The 26,421-nt window shown below is 43.8% G+C and overlaps 3 protein-coding genes across 4 annotated transcripts; 2 read left to right on the top strand and 1 right to left on the bottom strand.

The window, feature by feature from the left end:
- The first annotated feature begins 230 nt into the window (after window positions 1-230).
- On the top strand, window positions 231-18,354 carry LOC105832112. Its single transcript, XM_012672765.3, has 8 exons — window positions 231-3,450; window positions 3,566-15,713; window positions 15,797-16,003; window positions 16,080-16,199; window positions 16,783-17,040; window positions 17,142-17,258; window positions 17,345-17,416; window positions 17,572-18,354. The coding sequence occupies exons 2-8, from the start codon at window positions 4,026-4,028 to the stop codon at window positions 17,641-17,643; spliced, it is 12,534 nt and encodes a 4,177-aa protein (XP_012528219.2). The 5' UTR covers window positions 231-3,450; window positions 3,566-4,025; the 3' UTR covers window positions 17,644-18,354.
- A 421-nt stretch (window positions 18,355-18,775) lies between these two features.
- LOC105832115 (ADP-ribosylation factor-like protein 16) lies at window positions 18,776-20,909 on the top strand. Of its 2 annotated transcripts, XM_012672768.3 has the most exons (3): window positions 18,776-19,652; window positions 20,076-20,299; window positions 20,392-20,909. In XM_012672768.3, the coding sequence occupies exons 2-3, from the start codon at window positions 20,093-20,095 to the stop codon at window positions 20,710-20,712; spliced, it is 528 nt and encodes a 175-aa protein (XP_012528222.1). In that variant the 5' UTR covers window positions 18,776-19,652; window positions 20,076-20,092; the 3' UTR covers window positions 20,713-20,909. The 2 variants fall into 2 exon arrangements, with proteins under 2 accessions (XP_012528222.1, XP_028050344.1); XM_028194543.2 differs by lacking the exon at window positions 18,776-19,652 and having other exon boundaries at window positions 19,959-20,299.
- On the bottom strand, window positions 20,743-26,235 carry LOC105832113 (DNA damage-binding protein 1). The gene is made up of 5 exons (XM_012672766.3): window positions 25,905-26,235; window positions 25,673-25,821; window positions 22,022-24,744; window positions 21,346-21,742; window positions 20,743-21,249 (listed from the first exon to the last, which is right to left on the bottom strand). Exons 1-5 carry the CDS (start codon window positions 25,972-25,974, stop codon window positions 21,166-21,168), a joined length of 3,423 nt encoding a protein of 1,140 aa, XP_012528220.1. The 5' UTR covers window positions 25,975-26,235; the 3' UTR covers window positions 20,743-21,165.
- Window positions 26,236-26,421: the final 186 nt, after the last annotated feature.

The raw sequence follows: 26,421 nt of genomic DNA, 5'->3' as shown, positions 1-26,421 counted from the left end.
TTATGAATATATATCACGTTATATTGCTATATTATTATGATATATATAAACTGGAAAAATATATACATTTATATTTATGTGTATATATATATATAATATATATATATATATATATATATATATATATATATATATATATATCATTTATTATATTATTTTGCACAAAAATGCTTTTACTGATTGTATTTAAATGTACTTAATTAAACATTTTCATTAATATCGCTACTATTCCGCTATTATTTAACATTTTAAAATAGAAATCATTTTTAATGTTTAAAAATAACAAATGTTAAAAATAACAAATTTTTCTAAAATAACTGTTGTGTTGCATTTAATTTCCAGACTGACAGATTAATAAAGATGTAAAATTATTAAGAAAATATTAAAATAATTGTTTTGCCGAAGAAAGGACGAATAAAATTTCTCTTTTATTCTTTCAAAAAGGGGAAGTATTCAATACGATAAGATAAGCCTAAAAAAAAAAAAATATTGGAACCCCTTAATATACTATTTTGAGCTGCTTTTTGTACAAGGATAAAATTGTACGTATATATCTTTATTTAAAAATATTGGAAATGTTTTCATACATCAATATTTATGCGGAGTACCAAATAGTGATCTTACAGCATTTCTTCAGATTTACAAAAAGATCAGTTATTTCCAAAGGTTAAGAGAAAATAAGACATATATAACACAGCGATTCTGTATTAATATATAAAATGAAAGAGAGAAAAAGAGAATCGATATAAATATATACAGCTATTTCTCTACTTACGACTACAACTTTCAAATTTTCAGGCTTACGATCGGAATACTGTGGATTAAAAATGAACTAGTAGATATAACAGAGTATAACACGAAACTAATGTAATCTAATTTAAACATTAATTTTATAATAGCAAACGTCTTTAAAGAAAATTGTGTTGTTATTGCCTATAAATAGAAATCTGAAATATTTCTAGTAATAAAATGTTAATAATAAAATAATTATTTTACATAAATATATCATTTATATGATACATAAATGTTATTCGATTTACGATCGAAATGTTGAAATATAATCTTGTCATAAACAGAGAAATATCTGTAGATATATATTAATACTAATATATATTATTTTCTACAGAAAGCTGCAAAGCTAAATTTATTCAATTATGTTTTTGTATTCTTCTATGTAATTAACTCCGCATTGTAATGATAACTCTAACTCAGTTCGCATTAAGAAAAAAATATGTATTTTATTCGACAAAAACTCCCTGATTAAAAATTGACACGAAAGAATGTAATCTATGAAATTTGTTTTATATGTACGTTCCAGTTTTGTATGGCGTTAATGTTACGAAATTTTTTCACGAAACGTGAATAAAACTTTTCCGACACAAACTAATTTTCTCTCTCTCTCTCTCTCTCTCTCTCTCTCTCTCTCTCTCTCTCTCTCTCTCTCTCTCTCTCTCTTTCTTTCTTTCTCTCTCGACTCTCCAAACAAACTTTGATCACTTTTTATGGTACAGCAATCAGCAGCAATCATTGTTTTGATATTTGTACAGCGTTCAAAGGTGTTCAAAAAAATGTTATTCTTCTGCCATACGTATATACACACATACACACAGAAATTTGTTGTCCAAAGATACCTCTGCTATTATATTAATTGTACACATTTCCGTAACGAAATGTACATTTTACTGCACAATAAAATTGTGACGAATTGCAGCAGCGATCATTCTCTAGCTATTATTTTTCCACCGCAATTTGTTTTACTGTTGATTTCTGCCAATGTTTATCTTCCGAGATTTCAGAACAGTGAGAACCGTAAAAGGGTTTGCAACCGAACCGATAAGACGTAAGATAAGTCGCATTTGTATTGCATCATCGAGCTCGGTCAATATATCGCAAATGTGCGCCGTAAATGTATATAAAACGTATCGCGCCCCTGCTATATTTCTCGACCACCGAAACGCCAACGGAGGCGAAAGAGAATGAGAAGGTGGAAGGGGGAGGAAGAGAGAGAGAGAGAGAGAATTGAATTAAAGCGAATTATTGGGACAAATCGCGTTCATCGGATCAGCCTGATCTCCTGAGACTGGTTCAGACTAGTCGCACAGCTCGCAAGTGTCATCGAGTGTCGCGATTACCTTTATTAATTTTAAAGTCAATCGGAACCCCGCGCGAGCGTTCCTTTTTTTTTGGCCTCTCTTCTTATTCACTTTCACCTTCTCGGCGCTGCCACGCTGGCCCACGCTATTCTAATGCAAATTTAAAAGGCTCTCTCTCGCTCCTTCCGCGATCACGTGCTCGCGCGCGACAACCAGCAACAACGCAATTAGAGGGCGGCGCGCGCGCGGGGGTGGAAGAGGGAATGTTAATTTGTAGAAAAACAGCTGACTTCAAGTAAAGGAAATTGATTGCGTATGCGCACATTTATGAGGATTGGTTTGCCGGCAATGCGGGATAGCAGGAGAGACACGCGAAATAATTAACGAGAACCGCAGGAAAGAGAGAGAGAGAGAAAGAGAGTAGTCGTCCGTTTATCTCTCTCTTTGCAGATAAGCCGCCGTGTGTGCGCGCGCGCGCACTGAAGTGCCCTCGTGCAAGTGCAACAGCACAGCACTGCGAAGCTCTCTCGCCTCTCGCCACGCGCTTGGTTAAAAAAACCGACGTCGAGAAACCACCGAGAGCACCGGTGCGACAATCGCGTAATCCCCCCGGTCGAGGCGGTCGTCCGGTCGCGCGCGCGTCGTCGGGATCGAGGTGATTATCTTTTTTTCCTCCCCTCCCTCCCCCTTCGCCGACATTGTCCCTCGTCCCTCCTCCCGTCGCCCCCTTCCCATGGGCGCGTGCATGCGTAATCAAATCGCGTGGCTTGCCTATCAGCGAAGTCGGTCGCGCGATATCGGGCGCGCATGTGTATGTATACGTTGCACGTACGCGTACTACGCTGCACTACGCGCAGTAGTTCGGCCGGAGTAGTACGACCAAGTACGACAACGGTGCGTCTTGTCGTTAGAACCGTGTGACGTCGGTGGCAGGAGGACGCGTTTCGCCCCGGGGGGTGTTGTGTGCGCCGTGCGCCCGTGTGCGTGTGTGTTCGGTGTGCAGTTTTCCTCAGCTCGGCCAGAAAGGGGGGCGGCCACCATCAGGACCGATCGACCAAGCGGGCAGAGTCCGGGGACCGACTCTCTCGCCCACGACGCCGAGGAAGGCGCGGGATTCAGCGCGACGTCGCCACGCGACGGAAATAACAGCGGTCGCGCCGTGCGACCGAGGGGAGGGACGTGGAACGGACGAGCGAACGACGAGTGAACGAGAAAAATTGGAGAGACGCCCGTGTGTGCGTGAGAGAAAGAGAGTGAAAGAGAGAGAGAGAGAGAGAGGGGGAAGGAAGGAAGGAAGGAGAGACGCAGCGCGCGCGCTAGGAGCGCGAAACATCTGATCGCTCGACGCGGACGACGCGTGAGTAGCAGCAGCTACCCGCAGGTTTTTGCGTTGGTCGTGCGAGAGATGCACGTCGTCGCGAGATAGGTCGTAACCATCCCATTGATCTAATCGCACACGTGTTTCTTTGCAGCCGACAGCAGCCTCGCCGCCCGGTGGATTGACGACAGCTCAAGAGAGAGAGAGAGAGAGAGAGAGAGAAAGAAAAAAGAAGTTAGGTTAGGTTGCAAAGGATGTCGGTCGAGGCGCGTCTCGTCGTCGGGAACGGCGAGCAGTGCTAACCTAGAGGGCAAGGAGAAGTGAGATTTACACGATGATCCTTGGCGTTCCGAGTGCACGAGTGTCCGAGGGAAAAAGGCCCACCGCCGCCGCCGTTCGCAGCAGCTCAGCAGTGCAATAAGCAGCGTGCACTTGGACGACCTGGGGGGGGAAGGGAGAGAGGACGCGCGGTGTTCGCGGCATGTTAAGTCACATCAGAGAGTTTTTCTGTGCGGTGCTAGCGTAGTATTCGTGCGCGAACCTAGCGAACCTATTACTCGGGACGATTGTTCGCCGAAAACGTTAGAGTAAGGGGCGGAGGGGGTGCGTGTGGGATGAGTCACAACAATTTCGGAGGCCGAGGAAGGGGCTACGGGGGACCGCAGCAGGGCGCCCGGGGCGCGCGCCGCTTCGGTCGACCCCGATTCCCGCGTCCACCCTTCCGTCATGCGGCTCCGCCACCGAGGCCGCCCGCGCCGCCGTTCCCTGGTAGCCGCATGCCCTGGCAGCAGAACAACATGTTTTTCCAACCCCCGCTGCGAGGGGGCGGCGGCGGCGGCGGCAACGGTCCGCAGTTCCGACCTGACGGCAGAGGGAGGCGAGGAAGGTTCAGCTACGACGTTAGGTACCTCGCCAACAACAATAATCGGCCCACGGAGTGCGAGGCGACCGCCATTCAGCTGGGCACCGAGCCGATACCACAACTGCCGCTGCTCGGCTCCGAGGAGGAGCGCCAGCAGAAGATCACCGAGACGGCGGATCGGTTGAAGCAGAAGCTCTCTACCCTTAGCGTCGGTGGCGAGGAGGAGGAGGAGGAGGAGGAGGCGACGGATACCTGGAGGGAGGACGAGATGGGTGACGAAGGCGCGGCGCCGCCAACGTCACTGCTGCCACCGCCTAGCGGCACCGTCGAGCCGGACGACGCAGACAGCAGGCGTATCCCACTGGTCGGCTACAAGTCGTCTGAGATCAGTCTGACGTACAATGATCTAAAGGACATTGGCAAGATAAATAGTAATCCTAGCAGCACGCCGGAATTCGTGGACGACGTGCAGTTCGGCACAGATGTATTTGATATTACGAATAACGACGCGGATGGACCTCATTTAACGGAGATGACCGAGGATTTGATACCTAACGATCAAATAAATCTGGAGAATGCGCCAGATAACGGTTTTATTGAATTGGACACCTGGGAGCTTCACGAACCGATTGTTGACAATTGTTATAATTTCGTGCAGTCAGATTTACAGGGGGACAATACCATCGTTATTGAGAGCGAGCTGTTAGAACCGGATCTTCAGCAGCAGGAGTACAGCGTTCCTTCGACTGAGGTTTTACAGAATCAGGACGACCAGCAACAGGATATTTCGCATGAAATCGAAATGCATCCCGCAGATGTAGACATAGACGCTGCAAGGGAGGTGGACGAATCTGAAACACAGGCTCCGAATTTATTACAGACTACCTTTATTGCAGACCAGGCGGACCAGGACACGGGATTATGGAACGACACGTCTGTACCAAACGAGGAGCAGATTATTAGCGCGGATTTAGAGGTACAGGAGAATGTAGTCTTGAGTTGCCACGCGGAGAATTCGAACGGCAGTAACAATTGCGCGATGATACAACCAGCTTTGACTGACGCGTCGGCGAACAACAACAACGTTGCGTTGGACAGCCAGCTGCCGACAGCTATAAACGAAAATTTCCACGGCGACCCGCCGAACCTGTCGCCGCACATCGAGCAGGAGAAGCTGCCCGACGATTTCGATCCCACTACGCCACCGCCGATGTTGCTGAAGCAGGATCAGTCGCGTATTCTACCTCTGTACCCGATTCCAGCTGACTTGCCGCCGTTGTTCGATCCTACGGCGCCGCCGCCGATCATAACGGCGCCGCCGCCGAACATTACGGCACCACCGCCGAACATTACGGCACCGCCGCCGAACATTACGGCGCCACCACCGAACATAACGGCACCACCGCCGAATATAGCGGCATTACCGCCGAACATAACGGCACCACCGCCGAACATTACGGCGCCCCCGCCGAACATAGCGGCACCACCGCCGAACATAAACTGCCTGCTCGGGTCCCACGAGGACGCGAATCCCGCCTGGAGTAATCAGGTTCAAGGTGCGCCGATACCGCCTATTCCCTACAACAATGTGGACGTTCACATGGGCATGGGCACGCACGGGGGATTCATACCTCAACCGTTACCGCTGGAGATGGCCGGTCCAGGTAACGTTTTCATGCCACCACCTCATATCGAGCCAGTAAGTTTCTCTCCGATGTTTCCTATACCGTCGGCAGGCGGACATTCCGACATCAACAGCGCGTACGTTCCGCCAGAATTGACTCCAATGCATGCGGCGCCTTGTAACACTTACGTACCTCCAATCTCCACTTTACCACCGGAGCTTTCTCTGCCCTCTGATTTGCATTGCAGCGTAACGAGCAAAGACGACGGTCTGAATGACATGCAGGAAGCGATGAAATTCGCAAAGGAGATGGCAACTATAACGGGAAAAACGGACGAGGAACCCAAGTCGAGCTCCAAATCTCTTTCGAAGACTACTAGCACGCCAACTAATAATCCTGTTAGCGATATACTTTCTATAGCTTTGCCTCCAGGGAAACCAAAAACTAACAAGCCGAAAAGAAAAGATGACAACAAGAAGAAAATGGTACCTGAGGAACAGAGCGGAGCGGATCGTCTGTCATCGGAAGAAACACCAACGCAGGATACAAATCTAAAATCCAACGATATAGCGTTGATGCAAGAGCAGGATCGTCCCAAAGTAGCATTTAATTTGAATAACAAAACGAAAATAAATACGAAGGCTACGTGGCAAGAGAGCAACGAGAAAAAGAACGGTATAACACAATACGTGGAGTCGGAAAAAGCACGCGCAGCGCATTCTTCGAAAACTAAGAATTTCGAAAATAAACTGAGGCACGGTAGAGAGGAGAGAAAAAGTTTGAAGAGACACGATAACATTTCTGAGATTGCAGCATTGTCCGAGCCACCGATTGCGAGTCAAGATGAGCAAACGTCGCCTCACAGACAGCCGCAGAGGAAAATCGACATCCACGCGGAAAAATATCAGCGCTCTAGCGTTTCACCGCATCCGAAGGTCAACGTGCAAAAGTCGAGGAGTCGTGTAGAGAAGAGCGAAAGCGTTGACACGGAGATTTCGTGGAAGAACAAAATTATCAGCCGATTCTTGAAGATGAGCAAGAATGATATCTACAACATGGTAAATAATACTAGTCTTCGGAAATTCGATATTATAATGAAGCGTCTAGTCAAAGAGAAGAAGCCTACGTTGTCCTTGGAGATGAGGCAAGCGCAGGACGAGAAGATGAAATTATACGACCAGCAGGAATTCATGAAGCAGCTGAACGCGATGCTGGACACCGACGCTGTCGTGTCCGTCACGGATTTGCCTACGGAGTTCATCCATCATTTGAACGAGGTGTTACAATTGGACGTGCAGCCAGACAATCGCGCCGAGCAATCCGCTGTAGCGTCGAGTAGCCAGTGCCCGGATCTCTCGGAAGATGCGAATCATGCATTCAGCCCCGTAACCGACGCCAGTATGCGTACAGAATGCGCGAATAAAGCAACAAACGAAGTTAATCAGGAATGCGTTAGGACCAGAAGTCGTACAAGGAGAGTCTCGCATAGCAAGGATGTGCCACAAGCACGCAATACTAACAGTAACAGTAGTAACAATCTCAATTTTAAAGACGACAATTGTAATCCTATCGCCGAAACTGACGTTTTGAATGATAATCGCGACTTGCTAGTGGTAAGCCTGCAACACGATTTGGATGATATATTTTCAGAGGTGACGAAGAAAAATCAAAAACCGCCTGCAGCGGTAAAAGAGCGCAAGCGCTGCAGCACGGGGCAACCGAAATCACACAGGTTCGACGTTAGCGCGTTCGCGAGAACCGTGGAGAACGAGGCGTTCCTAGAGAACGAAAAAGCACACAGACTGGAGAATTACTCGTACTGGGACGAGAGATGCGACAAGTGGAAGAGAAAGGAACGGGAGGACCCGCACGCGTACAGAAATCTCACCAAAGAGGAATGGGAAGCGAGATACGGCATGCAGACACCGTTTGTCAATACAGTACCAACACCCTCCGTTAGTACATCACCTTACGTGAAATCGACACTTTCTGCGAGATTAACACCTCTCATTAATCCAAGAAGGACCGATGTTAACAATAAAAAATTACACACGAACAGAGAACGTAAAAAATGTCACCCGCGACGTCGCCATTCGTCCGAATCTTCACGGCACCCGCCGAACACGAGACACAGAAGCTTGGAAAAAGATAAGCATAAGAAATCTAGACGACACAGCGACGACAGACACAATACAGAACACAATATAGAACACAATATTGAACAGAATATAGAATATTTAGAATATAATATTAATCCCGACGATATCAACAGCAGTAGCAGCAGTAGCAGTAGCAGCAGCAGCAGTAGCAGCAGCACTACCACCACCAGTAGTAACGATAACAGCACGAACGTTACTAAACTGTTGAGAGTGATAAAGGAGAATGAAAAAGTAGCCAAGAAGATGACGTTGAACGAGGCGATAAGAGACGAGGTGAATGCCGAGATCGAGCGGGAGCGGAAGTCGAAGAGATCGCGGAAGAGCCGTAAGAGCTCGAAGAACCGAAAGCACAGGAAGACGCACAAGAGAAAAAAGAAACAGAGCAAGAAAACAATGAGCTCCTCCGATTCCTCCTCGGAGAAAGACGACAACGAGGAAAATGTAAACGAGGAAGAAACGATCGGTAGACTGCTAACGGAAAGCGAGATCAAGAAGGAAGTGGAAAGTCAAACGATCACTCAAGAGGTGATTGTCAAGGAGGAACTGGATATCTGCCAGGAGGAGAACACCAGAGATACGAATAATTCAAATCTTGAATTTGCGAACACCTCAAATCCCATGGTCGTGAGATTGGAGGGAAACAAGGCGGCGTATTTGCCTACGGCCGCGTCGCAGACGCACAACAGATTGCCGGAGTCTCCATCGGCGCAGGAGATCCCGCTGGCGACCATCAGCGCCACGCAGCTGCACGCCGAGGATCGGCTACCGACGGCTTCCCCGACGCAGCTGAAGACCAAGGCGCAGCTGAAGCAGATGCCGGAAACATCCGATATGAACGATAACAAGGTCACCCTGAAATCCAACGTGTTCACTTCCATACTGGAGGATTTGCGTAAACTCAATTCTCTGAATGCCACTGAAAGTGCGGAGGGCTCGAACGAACCCGGTCAAACATCATCGTCATCGACTCAGCCCGACGTCGGATGTAGTCAGGATAAGGCTGTTCGACAGTCGATGGTCGACAGTTCTACGAATCAACGAACCGAAACTAGCAATAACGCCGCGCCCGAGGCTAATAAAAGTGCGGCAGTACAACCGGATGCAGCGGTGTCCAATTCCACCGAGACGTCTCCCAAAATACAAGACGGTAATGAAATTTCAGCTGATAAAAACGTATCGAAAGTATCAGCAGCAGCAGCAGTAGCAGCAGCGGTCGCTGCGTCAGCATCGCCGGGGTCGAGTGCTTCGCCTACCGCGAGTCCCGCGGCGAGCACTGCTCGGAAGCAGGGAGGCAGCAAAAAAATTGATATAAAGACATACTACGAGCGCACGAAGGAGCGTCGCATGAACGAGAAGCTGGAGCCGAAGAAACCCGCGGAAAAGAGTCCCACGACGTCGACGCAGAATTCATCGACACCGAAGACCACGGAGCCGGAAGTTACGCCGAACAAACCTGCACCACCAGTCACCGCGTTGCCTACGTACAGCGGCATTCAAGATCCGCGAATCGCGGCGAGACTAGCCGCCGCCGCTACAAACGCTTTTAACGCTTTAAACGCTTCAAATGCTTCAAACGCTTCAAACGCTTCAAACGTGAGTACGAGTAATAAGGACGAAAATACGCAGAGGGTAAAAAATGCTCAGCAAAAAGAGAAACGAAATGCAAAGGGACCCACGGTCACCGAATCGGCGCCGAAACCTACCGAGGAGAGTTCAAGTCGCATCGTCAAGAGCGATAACGTCATCGTTGAAAAAATTAATCCTGATAAATCAAAAAGTAGAGCGTCTGGCGCTAACACCGTCACCGTACTGTCAAACATTGTTTTAACTCCGGCCACGATAACAGAGTCAAAATCTAAGAAAGCGATTAACGATGATGCGACAGACAAGAGCAAAGCTTCGTCTGACCCTAAGCGATTTAAAAACATACGATCGGAAGGCAGCAAGGAGCTGAAACTGAAGAAGGAAATTGCAAAGGAGCAGAAAGAGAAGAAAAAGAAATCCGCGACGGTGTCCGTCAGTCAGATCCCGAAAGAGGTGTACCTTTCTCTGAAAGATGCGACGAGGGCGGAAAAAACGGCTCAGGAGAAGAAGGCCAATAACACCGGCGACGTAAACAAAACGGAAATTACCGAGCAAGCACAATCGAGTATCACTCGCGAAAGTAAACCGAGCATTAGTGACGCGAAAACGGAACCGTCGACGACAGTTTCCGCGGGTAACGCCGGTAACGGCGATAATGAATCGCCGCGCGATATCGCGAGGACGAAGGAGCTTTCGGGAAGCTCGGAAAAGATTCACGATCGGGGACACGCCGAGAAAACCGCGAGTAACGTGAACGCGCGCGAACATTCTTCCAAGACCGCGCGAAGCAAAGAGACCCGCGCCATGAAACGCACAAAACGTACCGCGACCGCGGACAAGAAGAAGAGTCAGGACGCGCGGGAAATTCTCAACGTCACCCCCGAGCTCGACGCATCGTCGACGGCTTCCAAAATTCCGCGAGTCTCCGAAACCCCGAGCAAAACCGAAAAGATAAACAAGGAGGATCCCTCGACGACGTCGACGAAGACCGGTATTCGACAGTTTGAAAATACGACGAAAAACACGACGAAGGAACTTCCGCCGAACAACGCGAACCAAATTGAAGAAACTAATAATATAGATCGATCGGACGAAAACACGATTGAGCGCGAAATGAACGAATTGCATAACGTCTCGCGAAAGAATAGCATCGATGCGGATAGCAAGGAGGATAATAAACTCTTAATAAACAGCAATATTGAAATCAATAATATTAAGGAAACTAGTATTAAATTAGATGAATCGAACGATAAGTCTTCAGCGAACGAGAGTAATATTACGCCGATTAAGAAAGCCGCCTCGGCTTCTAGCGAAAATTCTCTTCAGCAGGGCACGGGGGGAGACGGCGTCGTTCTCTCCCCCGAGAGCACGGGCAGTCCGTTCAAGGGCTTCCTTCAGGAGAGCATGATAGACTTCGTGCAACCGAACCTGTTCGGCCTCAACGACGAGATCGACGCCGATAAAGGCAAGATATTCCTGGACGACTGCAACGTGGCTTACGTTACCACCACCGGAAGCAAGGGAGACCAGAGGATCGACGACGGGGAACGGCAGGATTGCCCGATGCTGGAACCCGATGCGAATTACGCCAACGACGCGAACATCGGCGTCAATGAGAATGAATTCAATATTACGTTCGGTGACGACGACGCTTTGCTCGCTTCGGAAGATAAGGAATGCGCAACGTTGAGCGAGAAGAGCGATAAGTCCGATAGGCGCAGAGACGAGGGTGACGTAACAAAATCTTCCGGCGAGATAGCGAGCACATTGCACGCTGACGAGGAGGATAAATATCAACATAATAGTATCAACATCGTTGGCGGCGAGACGGAAAGACAGCTACTGACCAAAGAGAGACGCTACTCGTGCCTGAAGGAATCCATGTTCATTAACGAGGAGGAAATCGTTCAGGGCGAGACTCGCACGAGGGATCTGACGAGCAAGCTCAAGACGACGAGCGACCCGAGCCTGTCCGACGCCCTTGACGCGGCGGCGATTTCGGACGACGCGCTGCACCCGCCGACGGCGGAGACGGGCCAGGATCTGGAAGCGAATATGATATGCGAGCCGGAAGAGAAGACCGACAAGTTGCCGGGTGTCTTCGATTCCGACGGCCACCTGGACAACGACATGTTCTACCTGGACGACCGTCTGCCGAGCGCCGCCGACGTCGTCGTGCACGACGACTTTCCTTCCGTCGTCGTCACGGACAACGTCGCGGACGAGCCGGCGACGATCGCGCTCCACGCGAACGACTCGCCTTCGAAACCGCCGGAGAGCGTCGATTCGCCCGCGGCCGACGCGCCGCGGACGCTCAACATCCCGACAAAGGCCGCGCTGAAGGGGGACGCGACCGGCTTCTTTTTGAAAGCCCCGTGTGATAACAGTATACCCGTCGGTACATTAATCGGTAAGGAAGTGACGCTTGGAATGTCAGATAAGAGCGAGGTTAATCCACCGGCCTGGCGCGGCGCGGAGAACAATAACATGAAAAAACACTCGGCCGAGACCAATCGCCATCACGGTGACAACGGCGCGGGCGCAGTTGCGCAGGATAACGTGGCGGGTGCAGGCGCGATATCACCGGCGGCGCAGAGTAACACGTGCGTGCGGAATCCCGCCGAAACGACGATGCCCGCTGTGAACGTCGTGGAGAAGCGTAACCCGCACGGCGGAATGCTCACGCCGGTCGTGGAATTGAAGAAGATGAAGGAGCTGGACGAGCTGCTGGCGCAGAAGACGCAGCAGCAGCAGCAACCACAGCAGCAGAAAAAGAGTACCCCAAAAAGGCTGAAAAAGAGCGTCTACGAAGGCCAGCGGAAGCAGCACAACGGTACGATTCTGCACAAGCTGCAGGACCAGTCCAGACGGATGAAATGCCAGTCGAGGAAGAGGACGTCGCGTAGAAGCAGCCTGATAAAGCGGCTGAAGAAGATGAAACGTACCGGCAAGCTCGCCGCCGGCGTGGTCACGCGCGAGAACATCATCGCGAGGATGCTGGAGATCGACGTCGAGATGCACAAGCTCGCGTCGGAGAAGCTTAAGCTGCACGAGATGCTGCAGAACAACTTCCCGCCGACGCCGGGGAATTCCGTCGCGTCGACGGAACCGAAGCCTGGGGGACTGGACGGCACCACCGGTCAGTCTCAGGAAACGACGTTACCATTGACATTGGTGGCGGTGGCGCAGGAGAACGTCGCTGAGCCGACGAGCCACGTGACGGACAAGCACGGCACGCCGCCATTGAGATCCTCGCCGAGGAAGAGAGCCCTGCCGCCCAGCGCGGAGGATGAAGAGATTGTAGGTTATACGCAGCGATCGAAGACGCCGGTGATCAGATGGAAGAAGAAGCCGCGGTTAGAGGAAGTGGTTAGACGGGAGGAGGAGGAAGAAAACGAAGAGGAGGAGGAACAGGACTTTGACGAGGACCTCGAGGAAGAACAGCGGCCGGCTTCAACTTCCGTGAGTAAAAAAGTGCAAAACGACGATTTGATCGACACGTTTGAAGATGGCGTTAAGAGATCGAACGCCGCGATAAAAGACGATGAGGTGCGCGACAAGAAAACCGGTGTCGAGAGACCTGGCGAGGAGGAGCCCGCTTGCGACGCGGTCCGCTCGGAGAAAAGCGCGGAAGACAAGCCGTCCACCGAGCGTAGCGCAAAGCCTCTCGAAGTCGACAAGCGAAACGATGAAGCGCTGCCGAACGAACAGTTAGCGAGCGGACAGGTGCGCCCCACGCAGGCGACTCCGTCCATCTACACCGACGATAGCACGTGGGATTCTCTGGTGCAGAACACCGCGTCGGAGGTGCACGAGAGCGAGAGAAAGGCGACAGGTCTCGTCCTGCTGGACGAGTCGCTGAAGAAGGAGCTGGCCAAGTCGCGGAAGATTGAGGCGATTGTGCGCAAGGAGAAGAAGAAGCAGCTGGACAACTTCCTCAGGACGGTCAATAATCTAACGACAGAAGAGGAGGAGCTGCCATTGTCCAAGTTGTACATTGAGAAGCTGCAGCAGAAGCGGGACCTGCTCGACACACTCAGCCAGAAAAAGGACGACACAGAGCTCACGGTCAATCCGAGCATCCTGCAGAACACCGTGGACACTACTGCCGTCGCCGCCGCGACCGCTACCATCACTGTAGCAGAAGACAAAACGAATGAAGATCTTTACGAGCCGCAGTCGGAGGCGCGAGCTTCCGACGATGTCCCGGCGACGATGTCGTCTGACGTCTCCCCCACGGTGGCGTTGCAGCTCGATGACAAACATCAGTTCTACGTTGACGCCGAAGCGAACGCCAATTCAGACTGGCCCTCCCGAGAGAAAGAGGAAAACGTAGAAGAGGTCGCATTGAGGCAACAAGACAGCAACGACGCACCCGGCGCGGACGGATCGAATCACGTTTTCAAGGCGGTGACCCAGGACAAGGTATCCTTCTACGAGGAACATAACGTGGAGCCGGACAGCAGCATCACCCCCGAAGAGACCCTGGTCGAGAACCACTCGTTGGACTGTGAGCGCGACCATTCGAAGGATTCCAACAACGTCAGGTCGCACGATTTTGACGTTAAAGTATCTGCTCCTACGGTTCTAGTAAAGGAAGATTTCAGCTTGGGTATGTTACAGAAAGTTACAGACACGGCGGAGGGCGACGAGGGCCCTGTCCTGGTCGATTCGACAACGAACTCTGTTGAGAAATCGGAGGAAAAGGACAAAAGTTCGCAGATCGTCGAGTCGATCGTGAAGGACAAGAGTGATGAGAAAGACGAAACACGCGAGGATGAACACATGATAAACGAAAGAGAAGAGACGGTCGACAGTGCACCGTCCGTGCCGCAATTGATCCCTCCCGCAAAGTCCGAATCTTCCACTATCACCGAGAACGAAGAGTCAGCCGACAGCGTTGCATCTAACCGGTACAAGACAGCGATGAAAGACGCGGAACATGAATCTAGCATCTCTGATTCCATCGTGGAGAAGACGAACACGAAAAAGTCGGATATCGAATTCGAGCAGATCTCGAATGACGCGATTGATTTGAAACAAAAAAGGGTGGAAAACAGCACAGTCGTTATAGAGGAAGAGAAAAGTAATCCCGCGACCAAGCCACCCTCGTTCGACAGTATTACAGATAACGAGCAAAGCAATTCTATTCCAGCTGAATCTATCGTAGCAAACGAGAGATCGAAAGAATTCAACGAAGCGTTATCCGTCGAGCAAAAATCCGGTCCGGAACGCATGTCGACCTCTACCTCCTTACTCAACATAGCAACAGGAAAAAGCGGGGAAACTGGCAAGAAGCTCGCACGCTCCAAACGCGGCGCCGGCTTAACGCCGATCCGGCGAAGCACGAGAGCCTCCGGTGAAAAGTCTAGTAAAGTAAATGAAAATGACTCGACGAGCAACAGCGAGCATTCTTCACGAGAGCCGAGCGTTCTTTACGAGAGCGATATAATAACGCGTAGCAGAAGCAAATCTCCTATGTCGACGACGCGCGAAAAAGTTGCAAACGTCAGGAAAAACCGCGTCACGCAGAAAGGAAAAATGGCGGGTAACCGAAGGATCGGCGCTGAAGCTGACACGAAGATCGCAGATCTAGTCACACGTCTCGAAATGGTGGCAGAATCCGCAATTTCGAACAAGATTGCAAGGAAAAGGAAACAGCACACGGAATGGCAAATGAGGAACTGCAAAGTGAGATTAGTCGACTGTAAGGATGCACTTCTTAAGTACGTTGATCCCAAGGATCTGGACAGTCTTGGAATAATTACCGTCAATCCCTACGCACCAAGTGACTCGTCCTGTATGCAGCCTATCATATGTAATCAAGATACAGCGGTAATTCCTACTGTAGGTTCGAGTAAAAGTTTATCTTCCTCGCCGGACAAATCCTGCGATAAGGACAAAATCGAGGTTGAAGTCCTGGAAGAAAAGTCCATCAAGGAAAGTAGTAGTAATGACAAAGATCTCGTTCAAGAATCTGTTTCACATTCAGCAGAGGTCTATGGATCGACTCAGGAGGAATCTGGGAGGATGCAGTATACGGTTCACAAAGGTCCTATTTTAGACATTAAGGTAATCTGATAAACAATTATATTTCATAAATAGAATTGTCTATATATATGTATCTCTAATATAATATATATATTTTTTTTTAGGTTTTTGGGAATTCTTTCCTAGCAGCAAGCGAAGACAGTAAAATATACAGATATAGTCAGATGTCTAATGGAATATTGAATATCTACAAGGGTCACAAATCCGCGGTTACGTGTTTATATATCTATAAGTCTGATATTACCGGAGTTAACAAAGAGCTCATGTATTCTGGCTCCTTAGATGGCACCTTGCGTTGTTACGATATAATGGTAAGAAACACACTTTATAGTTATATTAAATAATTTTATTGAAAATTAGAAAAACTAAGAAACTGCCTCTTTATAGACTGGCGCGATGGTAATGGATCCGGCAGTAGTGAACAGTCCGATTCAGTGCATGGATCAATCGTGGGGGATGATCTTTATTGGAACTAAATCTGGTTGTGTCTCGCGTTTCCATATCAAAGTAAGTTTTTTTTTTTAAGTATTGATCTTTTTTTTTTTTAATAGATACAGTAATTTAAAAAGAAGAAAGTTTTGTTCTTGTGAAAAATATTTAGCTAATATTTATATGTATTAATCATGTATGTTTACTACTAAGAAAAAATCTAAGACTTTAGGGCAATTTATTTTTTATCCTTAAAAATTGTAAGTTTTTGTGAAATTTTATGAGTTGGAAATTTTAATTTCTAATTAGATAATACATTATTGTGCACACAAAAATATCAAGTGTTGGCTCGAAATTGACATTATTTTATATATATTTCTGATTTGATTTTCCCGATTCTAATTTCTATTGGTATTCACTTTATTACTTTTTTAAATTTTATATTTGAAATTTACATGGCTTTTCTTTGTCATTCTATGATTACGAGAATATTAAAAGTATAATAAAATAGATTAATTTCTTTCAAAACTACATTTACAATTTTCTAATTTTGAAACTTGAAATTTTGAATAAAATTTCTGAAAAATACGGCAATTTCTTAAGAAAATCTATTACAAACTTTGAGTAAACAACCTGATAACAAATGTAAATTTATTTGCAGTCTGGTGTTATTAAGGGAGAGAGTATCCAGTTTTCGGATAAATCTGTGCTTGCTCTTAAAGCAACGAATGAAGGCCCGCGCAGAATTCTCATTGTAGCATCTCGAAATCAACCGATATCTATACGCGATGCACAGACTGGTTTGTTTCTCCGTACGATTAGCGGCCAGAAGAATCTTACGGTTTACAGTTTATTGCGTCATAATAATTTGATCTATTGTGGTACAAAAAGCACATCCATAAATGTTTTCGATTTCACGGTAAGTAACAATAGCTTTTCTAAATTCATTGAAATAAGAATTGAATTGTATATATCATTAATTTTAACATTTAAAAATTAATTCTTAAAATATAATTCCAGACGGGTGAACAAACAATTCAATATGATGCAGGCATGGGTATTGTATGTATGCGGCTTTATAAACAATTGCTCTTCGCAGGCTGTTACAACGGTTATATTTACGTTTTTGATACAAACGTGAGTGTTACGTCATTGTATCTCGAATCATATAATCAATTTATTACAACATATTTACATTTATATTCAATTAAATTTCTTTACAGACTCGCAGATTAATATGTAGCATACGTGGTCCAGGGAATATGTTATTAAGTATAGAGGTTGTAAATACTAAAGTACGTATTTTATATTCAAATTTTTTTTTCCTCAATTTTTCCCCTAACAGTTTTCCTTAAATTTTTGTATTATTTTTCTTTGAATTTATTATTCAAAGTATGCTTTGAAATAATATGTTAACAAATGTAATCAACTTTCCAATTTTATTTTTCAGATTATAGCTGGAAGTAAAGACAAGCATTTGCATATGTGGCAAATGCCAACTCAAGTGCGTGCCTTACTTTGAACAATGAACGCAAAAAACTTGAAGGGCCTGTCTAGCACGCTCAGAAATTCTTTATTTCAAAAATAATTGGAAAAGCGATTGATAAATTAACAGCCAAATAATGCAATTAATAGCCAAATAATACTATTATATACATGTGTAAAGCAAGAAACCTATAATCCGAAATTGACTTGATAATATATACTTATATATTTTCTAACTTTTTCACTATAAATAGCATCATGTCATCATTACATTTTCCGTGTGCGCAAATCACTTTTATTTATATCATATTTAATATATGCTTGCTAAAGAACGCAAGCTGATAAATAAATAATTATTTATAATTACAGTACCAGTTGCATACTGTGAAAGGGTACGTAAAACTATTTATAGTGAGAAAGCATTGATACCAAAATTAATCGTTATGCATCATATAAAAGATAACATATCTGTAATATGTGTAAAGTGTATATTTGTAAAGATTTTAGACTGCAAATTAATGCAATAATGGAAATTATTTTATGCATGCTTTGCACATATGAAAGGATTAAGAAAGTTTTCGTAACTTTTTAATTAGCCAAAACATGTAACATTTAATATACGCGTGAAAAAGCAAATTTTATGTCAACACATGTCAAACTGTTTAAAAATTGAGACTGGTATACACATGGTAGAGAATACATGCAGAATACATTTAACGGTTTATATAAAACTCTTTGTTAAACAATACTCTTGTTCCTTGTTGGCGTTTCGCGAAGATTTGTTTGCTGTTTCCTATTCCTAGAAGTCCTATTGTCCTTAGAAAAATCTTGTTTATATTAATGACAATCGCGCTTCGTTTAACATTTACCTTGTGTGTTTTTATAAAAACAAATATACTTTGTCATCTTTTAAGTTCTATTTTATTGCAATAGACGTTATAACAAATGTAAATAAGAAATTGTACCAAAATATGTGTAATGCGCCATCAATGAAGAACAATATAAAATTAATCTCAAGAATAGATAATGTATATGTTTATGTTTTTGTTATGTAAAAAGGGGGGGATAAGTGAGAGGACGTTACATTTTTAATAAATTCTAAACTTTTAGGTTGATTACACGCGTTTACAATTTACTATTATGATAAACAATTACTGTAGTTATTATATATGTAGTTCTTACTGTACATTTATTATATATGCATTATTTACTATACGTAGTTATAAAAATCATGTGTTATAAACACATGACGATGTTATTTGTCTTCAAAAACTGATACGATGCTAGAAAATTACTGCCAATACTTGAATAGTGATTTAATAACATTAATTCTCTGTATAAAGATCTTGAATAGGATAATGTGAAGAAATTGATTTTTTTTTTTTAAGATAAATAGGATAGTTAAAATTTTTATTTTGTTAAATAAAACTTGCAATAAAAGTATATAAAATCGTAAGAACACAATCGTAATCATATTTTTTGTATTTAAAAAACTATATGACATGTGTATCACATTGTAAATGTAAATATAATTAATTTCTAGTGAGTTTACACATTCATACGCTCCATCCATACATATTTATTCATTCTACAAACATATGAGAATTTTTTAATATTATACTTTTATATTATTTTCTTAAAGCCATATAAGCTATAATAGAACGTACTTTTAATTAAAATGTTTGATTGCAATCATAAAATAGAAAAGCATTAAAAATTTTAAAGCAGTATAATTGGTATATAATAGATAAATTATTAAAAGTTTCAAGATATCATATTTAGCTTTTTGTTATCCTATTTAAACAAAAAATCGAATAAAGTATCGTGATTAAAACATTTTTATAAATAATTATTAAAATTGACAAGTTAGCAAATATATGCCTTAATCACGCATTTTAATTCGATCGTAGATAAAGGTACGTTATTCTAGCAACGAATCTGTTAAATCAATATTTGTTCCCTCTACACTTCGACTACAGATTTCAATTAAGTGGACAATTTGTTGAAGTATTTTAACATAAACTACATGAAGTTAACGTAATCAGGGTTAGATAAACTAATATATTTTTTTAACTATATTAAGTTAACAGCTTATAAAATTAATCACATTAAAAGTTATGTTAAAATTAAAACTTAATTTTGGAAAATTATATTAAATTAGAAATTTTTTAAGCTATATTAACATAAATTAAAACAATACATTAAATAAATTTATTATACGATTCATAAGTTTTAAGTTTATATAAAATAACAAAGAATGTTTTTTTATGTAAAAATGCATTTTTTCAGAATTTTTTTTACATAAATATTTAACTTAGAAAAAGATTAATAAATTATAAGATTAGTATATATTTTTTAAAAATAATAACTAGTTGACAGTTAACTAAGTTTAAAAAAAGTTCAATTTTTAACTTTATAGTTTAACTTTTAATTTTTTAAACTAATTACTACAATTCTTACAATTAATAGAATTTGGAATACAGAAAATGTGTCTCTGCCTTGGACCATTCAAATCAGGCAAAACTTTCCTAATGAAAAGTCTGCAAGGAGACGAGATTGACGACGCAACTCATACTGTGCCCACCAATGGAATAAATATATATACTGTAAAAAATGATACTGGCGAATTCGATATGGTGATTAAAGAAATTGGCGGCAATATGGCACCGATATGGAAACATTATTTTGATAAGGTACTGTGCTAAAACAAAAAAAATTACATTTTAATAAACGCACGATACACTTAAAGCGCGCATTGCATTTTTTTCTTTCGTTGTTTTGTCAGATCCACAAAATAATTTACGTAGTGGATACTAGTAATCTTTGCCAAATAAGTGCCGCGGGTGTGCTGCTTTATTCTTTTCTTGTGGAACCAAGATTGCGGAATGTGAAAATCGCGCTCATCTTGAACAAGATGGACGTTTCGTATCGTCAGATGAGAAACGAAGCCTTGTTGATGCTACAATACGCGCGTTTACAAAAAGAAGTGACCCAGAAAATTACCGTACTGGAGACCAGCGGTATGACAGGTCAAGGAATAGAGAGTTTACGCAGCTGGCTGTTCGATCCCGAAACGTTGCGGGCCACGCTCAAGGCTAATAAATAAACAACTATTGTCACGCAACAAGAGAGAATGTTACTTTAAAAGGCATCATCCTTTTTATTTACACTGAACTTACAAAGATACAAAGATATTACTCTACAAATCCTCGAGCATCCTTAAAAATAATCCGTTAATATTAATTGTATATCATTTCTACGTTCGAGTTTTTAAAAAATACTGCGATGGATGCTAACATGCGATAAATGAATGAATTGTCATACAATATCTATTATACAAATATATTAAAGGAAACAATTTTGTAGATAGAAGAAAAGAGCCGAAACGTAAAAGAAAACAAGTGTTTTTTCCCGTATATCAGCACATAACAAAAAAATTGACCGTATAAACATTCACGCTCCCACTTATAAATTACTGCTTGGATATTTCCTATATATAACTTCTAATATTCTTACAGATACATTCGTGAATTTAAAATATAGTTTACTTATACAATGTTTAATGTATCCTTGTAAGATCTTCCACTATTTTTACAAGATCATCTACCGTCGCCTCCTTCTTCATACCACTACCATCCTCCATCTGTAGAAAAATATTGCGTATTAAAAGATTTAAGAAAATTAATTCAGTATGCTTAAATATATTACGATTAAGAGAAGATATAGGTGATCAAATTACCATAAGTCCCGATGCAACCTCCGCCATTTTTTCGTGGCTCAAATCGAGGAAACTTTCTATCAGATCGCCATCTATGAATCCCTCACACTGTTCAATTTTCAATTCCGTATTAAAACTTCGCCAGAAGTTGTGTTCTATTTTTCCCACGCTTTTTATCACGCTATTTAACTTTTCCTCCATGTTGTGCAGAAATTCGTAAAACGCGAATGGTATTTGTGTTACTAGACCGATCGCGCCGCTCACAGTGCCGAATAATACGCAGCCCATAGTCGGCGTGCTTGATTCTCCCAAATTCTGCATCACCAACGAGCCATGCCGGAAAACGTTGACCATATCACCCAAATGAAATTGGCCGACTTCCTGCATCTGTTGCCTCTCATCCTCAGACGTCGCAGCGCTAGAAAAAAATGTAATATCGCCATTTTATAAAAACATAGTGGAATGATGCATGGCTCAATATAAAAATGGTTAACTTATAGTCAATAAATCCCAAATTCAATACCGTGTTCAACCAATAATCCTATACATGTTTTGATTTTAAAAAAATTGAAAAAAAAAAAAAGATTTAGAGTTAAAGTTTGCAAATGTGAAACAGCATAAAGTGACAATGGTAGCTTGTGTTTCGAGAAACTATATTAATAAGATAAAAACGTATAGATGTGTATTGCAGTTATACCTGTCCTTTTGACACACGAAGAGATTAAAGCAATTTTCGGCGCCTAGAAAAGTATCGTCATCCAATATCTCGATAGAAGTCATCCAATTGGGATTATAGTCCCTAGCTATTTCCTCAAAGCTACCTTCCATAGTCTTGTATTGAAGCAACGTGAGGGATCTCATTAGATCTCCCACCAGGACAAAGTCACCTTTGGTCTTCAAATATAGCGCTATAATGTTATTAAAGTGACTGCACTCCAATCTGAGCTCCTTCTCCGCGGTCCACTCGAACAATCGCACGGTGCTGTTGATGCTCGCTAGAAGCTTCCCGTTGAATTCGACCAGGGAGTAACATGAGCCCTTGATCTCCTTCTCCGCAACTTGTGTAAACTTGCCATCGCTCCAGTGAAACAGTAGAATCCTGCCCATTTTGGGTTCAGTCTCGTCGGGATTTATAAACGCGGTACCGACCACAAAATAAGAAGTCGGATCCTCGCCCAGTCTTGTCGAGATCAATGATAATGCGTACTCGGTGGCCATCAACGTGTGTGCGTGTAGAACCTCGAACGTGTGTTGATCAATGATGAGAAGATTGTGAACCTCGATCTCCTGGCCAATCTCGCTGGCCGTGTGGCCACTAGGCTTGTTATGCGAGGCGACATGGCTGCTGCTAGACATGGATGTCGCCTGAGTAGACGCGGACTGCCTAACGATGCTCACTCCGCTACTCTCCTGCACGTCGACGCGCATCGTGATGACGCCGAAAGTCTGCGAGCTTTCCTGATAGGCGATCCTCCGCGGCGACTCGCCGAGCGGAACCGTTCTTATGTGCAGCTTCTGAATCTCGTCGATCGTTCCAATAGTCACGGTGCTGTCAGTTGCCAACGCCAGACTGTCGGGGTAAGATTCCGCGTTCAGGGAACACATGTGATTTACTTCCTTCAGATTGACGTTACTGAAAACGAGCTTATGATTTGAGGAATAAATAACGGTGGGCCTATCCGAGCATGCAAACACATTCGTCGTGGAGAGCGATCGGAAGGTCCTAAGAACAGTCGGCTGTGTGCCCAAGGTGACCTTCTTTTTATCCGAGAGCATGCCAGTCTGCCTCTGCAGAATAAAATAGTACATGCTGCCATCGCCTAGTGCACAAAGTAAATACGTGTTACCCTCGAAGCAGGTCATCAGGATGGACCTGGGTATAATCTCGCCACCAAGAAGCTCCTTGTTGATCTCCTCCAAATTGGGCAGAGTCAAGATACGAACGGATATGTCTGTCCAAAGCCCAACAGCGACGATCTTGGCATCGTTGCCATCTAGAGGGGAAATGTCCAGACACGCCACCTCGTGTTGCAGGGTAACGAATCCCTTGGACACAATCTGGTTGCACGAGATCTCTATATAGAACAAATCGTTTCCCGTCGCGCAAAGGATCTGGGTGCCATTACAGGCCACCACGCTGATAGTTCTCTTGTTTTGCGGCTCCCACTCGGAAATGACTATCTTGCTCTCGTAAGAGATTAATCGAACCGAAGTTGGAGTTATCTGAATGAATAGATCGTCAGTGACGTTGCCCGTGTGGAACGTCTGTTCATCCGAAACAAAGCCTGGAATATCCGTCTCTTCAACCTCCTCACCATTCAACGTCAGAATCCTGGTCTGCCCGACGAACGACAACACCAGCGTGTTATCGAAATGCGATCCGCCAACCTTCAAAGCCCACATTCCTTTGATCCCCGGCAGATCAATACTTGCGTGCTCCTGTATACCTATACCATTTCTAATGATCCTGAGGGAGCCTTCCTTGAAAGCGCCCGAGCACGTAACCATTTGCCCCTGGCCCTGCCTCTCCAGGTCTACTACGGCCATGTCGACGATAGGCGCTAGATTAGTGAACGTCTCCATAGGCACACAGAAAGAACCGTTCTCATCCGCCTTTGTAATCAATTTGATCAATTGGGAATCACCCAGACGACTACCGACATATATTACGCCATTGTCCAAGTAAGTTATACATTCCGGTATACTGATCTCGCCTAATAACTCGACCTTCAGGTCTTTCACTGCCATATTGCCGTCGGGCTTCTTCTCTTGCTCTAAAAACAGCATGAACAAGTGACCGGCCATATCTCCTAGTAAATACCTCAGTCCTTGATTGTCCACCTTGGCGTAACAAGTGATGGTGCTCTGTTTTATAATCGGCGGCACCACCGCAACGTACGTGGTACCGTCGTGATACAGGATGCTCTCCTGTCCTATTATGATCGCGCCACAAATAGGCGAAGGTACAGGAATTACCATCATAGCCTCTCGCTCGACGTTGTCCTGCCTCCATGGAATCTTGGCGAATTCTTTGTCTCTCAAGTTAATCTCATGCGTTTTTACATGTCTACCATTAATATCTTGATGAATGAGAATTAAAGTAGGATTGGCGCATCCGTGAAGAAAATTAACGTCCTGCACCTGCTGCTCGTCCATGCGGATTGAGGACGCCTTCAATTCCGCATTATCCTTGTCCAGGGGTATAATTTTAAAGAGGCCGTCGTACAATCTGAGACCAATTACTCGCGCCTTTGGATCGATAACGGCCTTGATCCCGGTCTCGGAAGCCTTCCCGATGCGATCCGCAACGTTCCCATGGGCTTTCGTTATAATCTCTATATCCTCTCCCTCGCCGATGCATTCCAGGATCATGGCATTGTAACGTGTTGTTAAGAGAAAAAGGAGGTCCTTTTTCTCATGCTGCCGGCAAAATAGACATTTTATAAGCATCACTGTGCAACTTAATGTCAGTTAAACCAATATTTAACGCAAGCCTTAACTCCATCGCTTTTGTATAAGGTAAATGTTCAATTTCAATTTTATTATTATTATTGAACAAACATATATGAAAAAAATGTTGATTCTAAAACATTATGATTTTTTATTTACCATTTATAGAGTATATTTGTATGTGATTATTTTCTTAATTTTATTTCATACAATTTGTTAAAGATTTTGAAAATATTTGTTTATTGAACAAGAGCAACAAAGGGTTAATATAATACCTTAGTCATGCTATATTTATATTTTTAACACATTTGTATATGTTCACCAATAAAAATAAATATTTTAATAGCTTCTTTAAAAAATACATATTTACACTGTCATTGGGCACATTCAGCAGAAATAGGCAGATTAATGATTCTTTAATACAATTGATTCTTATCTTTGATTCTTTTGAATCTAGAAACAAGAATTAATCATAATATAGAATCACTGAATTGCTTTATATGTTGAATATGCTCCTTGTCCATATTATCTATAAGCCCTATTCTTTTTGGTACATTTCATCTTTCTTTTTGCTTTCACGTTAGAGAGAAAAGTAAAAAACATGACCTATGCAGAAAATTCATTTGGGTAGCATGAAACATTTTAGAAATATTGCAACAATGTTGTCAGATTTCTGAAGTGTTTCCCGCTACCTAAGCGGCTGAAAAGAACAGATTTATTTCCTGTAAGATATATGAAAAATATATATATGTATCAAAAATTTAATTCGTACAAGTCACTGGACATTGACAATGTATTTCGTTGCAATTGATTGGCGAAAGTTAACATAAATGCCCAGATAACGAACGTAAACACGAGTGTCTGAAAAACGTGAACCTTAGCATACAGTTAACCTTACCGGCGGTCTGAAAAACTTTATAACAGCTATCTTGCCGTAGATTCCGACTTCCTTCAGAGGCCGCAGACCCTCCGGTGTCACGAGGTAAATCTCCAAACGTACATTCTTGGCCAATATCAGGTTCAAGTCCGTAGGTGAGGTGAAATTACCTTGAGAGAGGCGCAATACAAAGGAATTATAATAGCGTCGCAACTCCCGCAATCTTGATTTCGTGAATTTGATTTCAACTTACCAGTCACGCAGGCAGTGACAGCCGTTGGTTTATGTGCCGTCACCACGTAATGATGAGACATTGCTTTCATAATATATTGCCTGGTACAGATGATAAACGCTCTTCTACAACCACGGATCTTGGCTACAAATGCTCCACTGCTTACTCTGTATTTTTCAATTTATCGCGCCATAAAGTTGGTCACACTTCAGCCACGTTAAGGTTGTTTACAACAGAGCACTATGACTACGTTTACATGGGTTTAGTAACACCGGATTTTTATAAAACTGGCCAATTACATCTATTCCTCGGAAGAATAGAATCGTTATGATTGGCCAGCTCTAGAAGTATAACAAGAACAAGGATAGAATAATATCCGAGAGCAATCGGATAACGTTTTGGAACGCAGCATCTGCTGTAAATGAACCGATTGACAAATCGCGCGCCCAAACTCTGCGTGGCAATTAACAGGGCTGCCAGCTTAAACAAAAAATGTTTTCGATACCTTCATCGCGGAATTTTTAAATTCCGAGTACTT

Source organism: Monomorium pharaonis, chromosome 2, assembly GCF_013373865.1.
Source record: "Monomorium pharaonis isolate MP-MQ-018 chromosome 2, ASM1337386v2, whole genome shotgun sequence".
Classification (NCBI taxonomy): domain Eukaryota; kingdom Metazoa; phylum Arthropoda; class Insecta; order Hymenoptera; family Formicidae; genus Monomorium; species Monomorium pharaonis.
The sequence above is the reverse complement of the archived record's forward strand: the minus strand, read 5'-3'. Positions and strand labels throughout refer to the sequence as shown.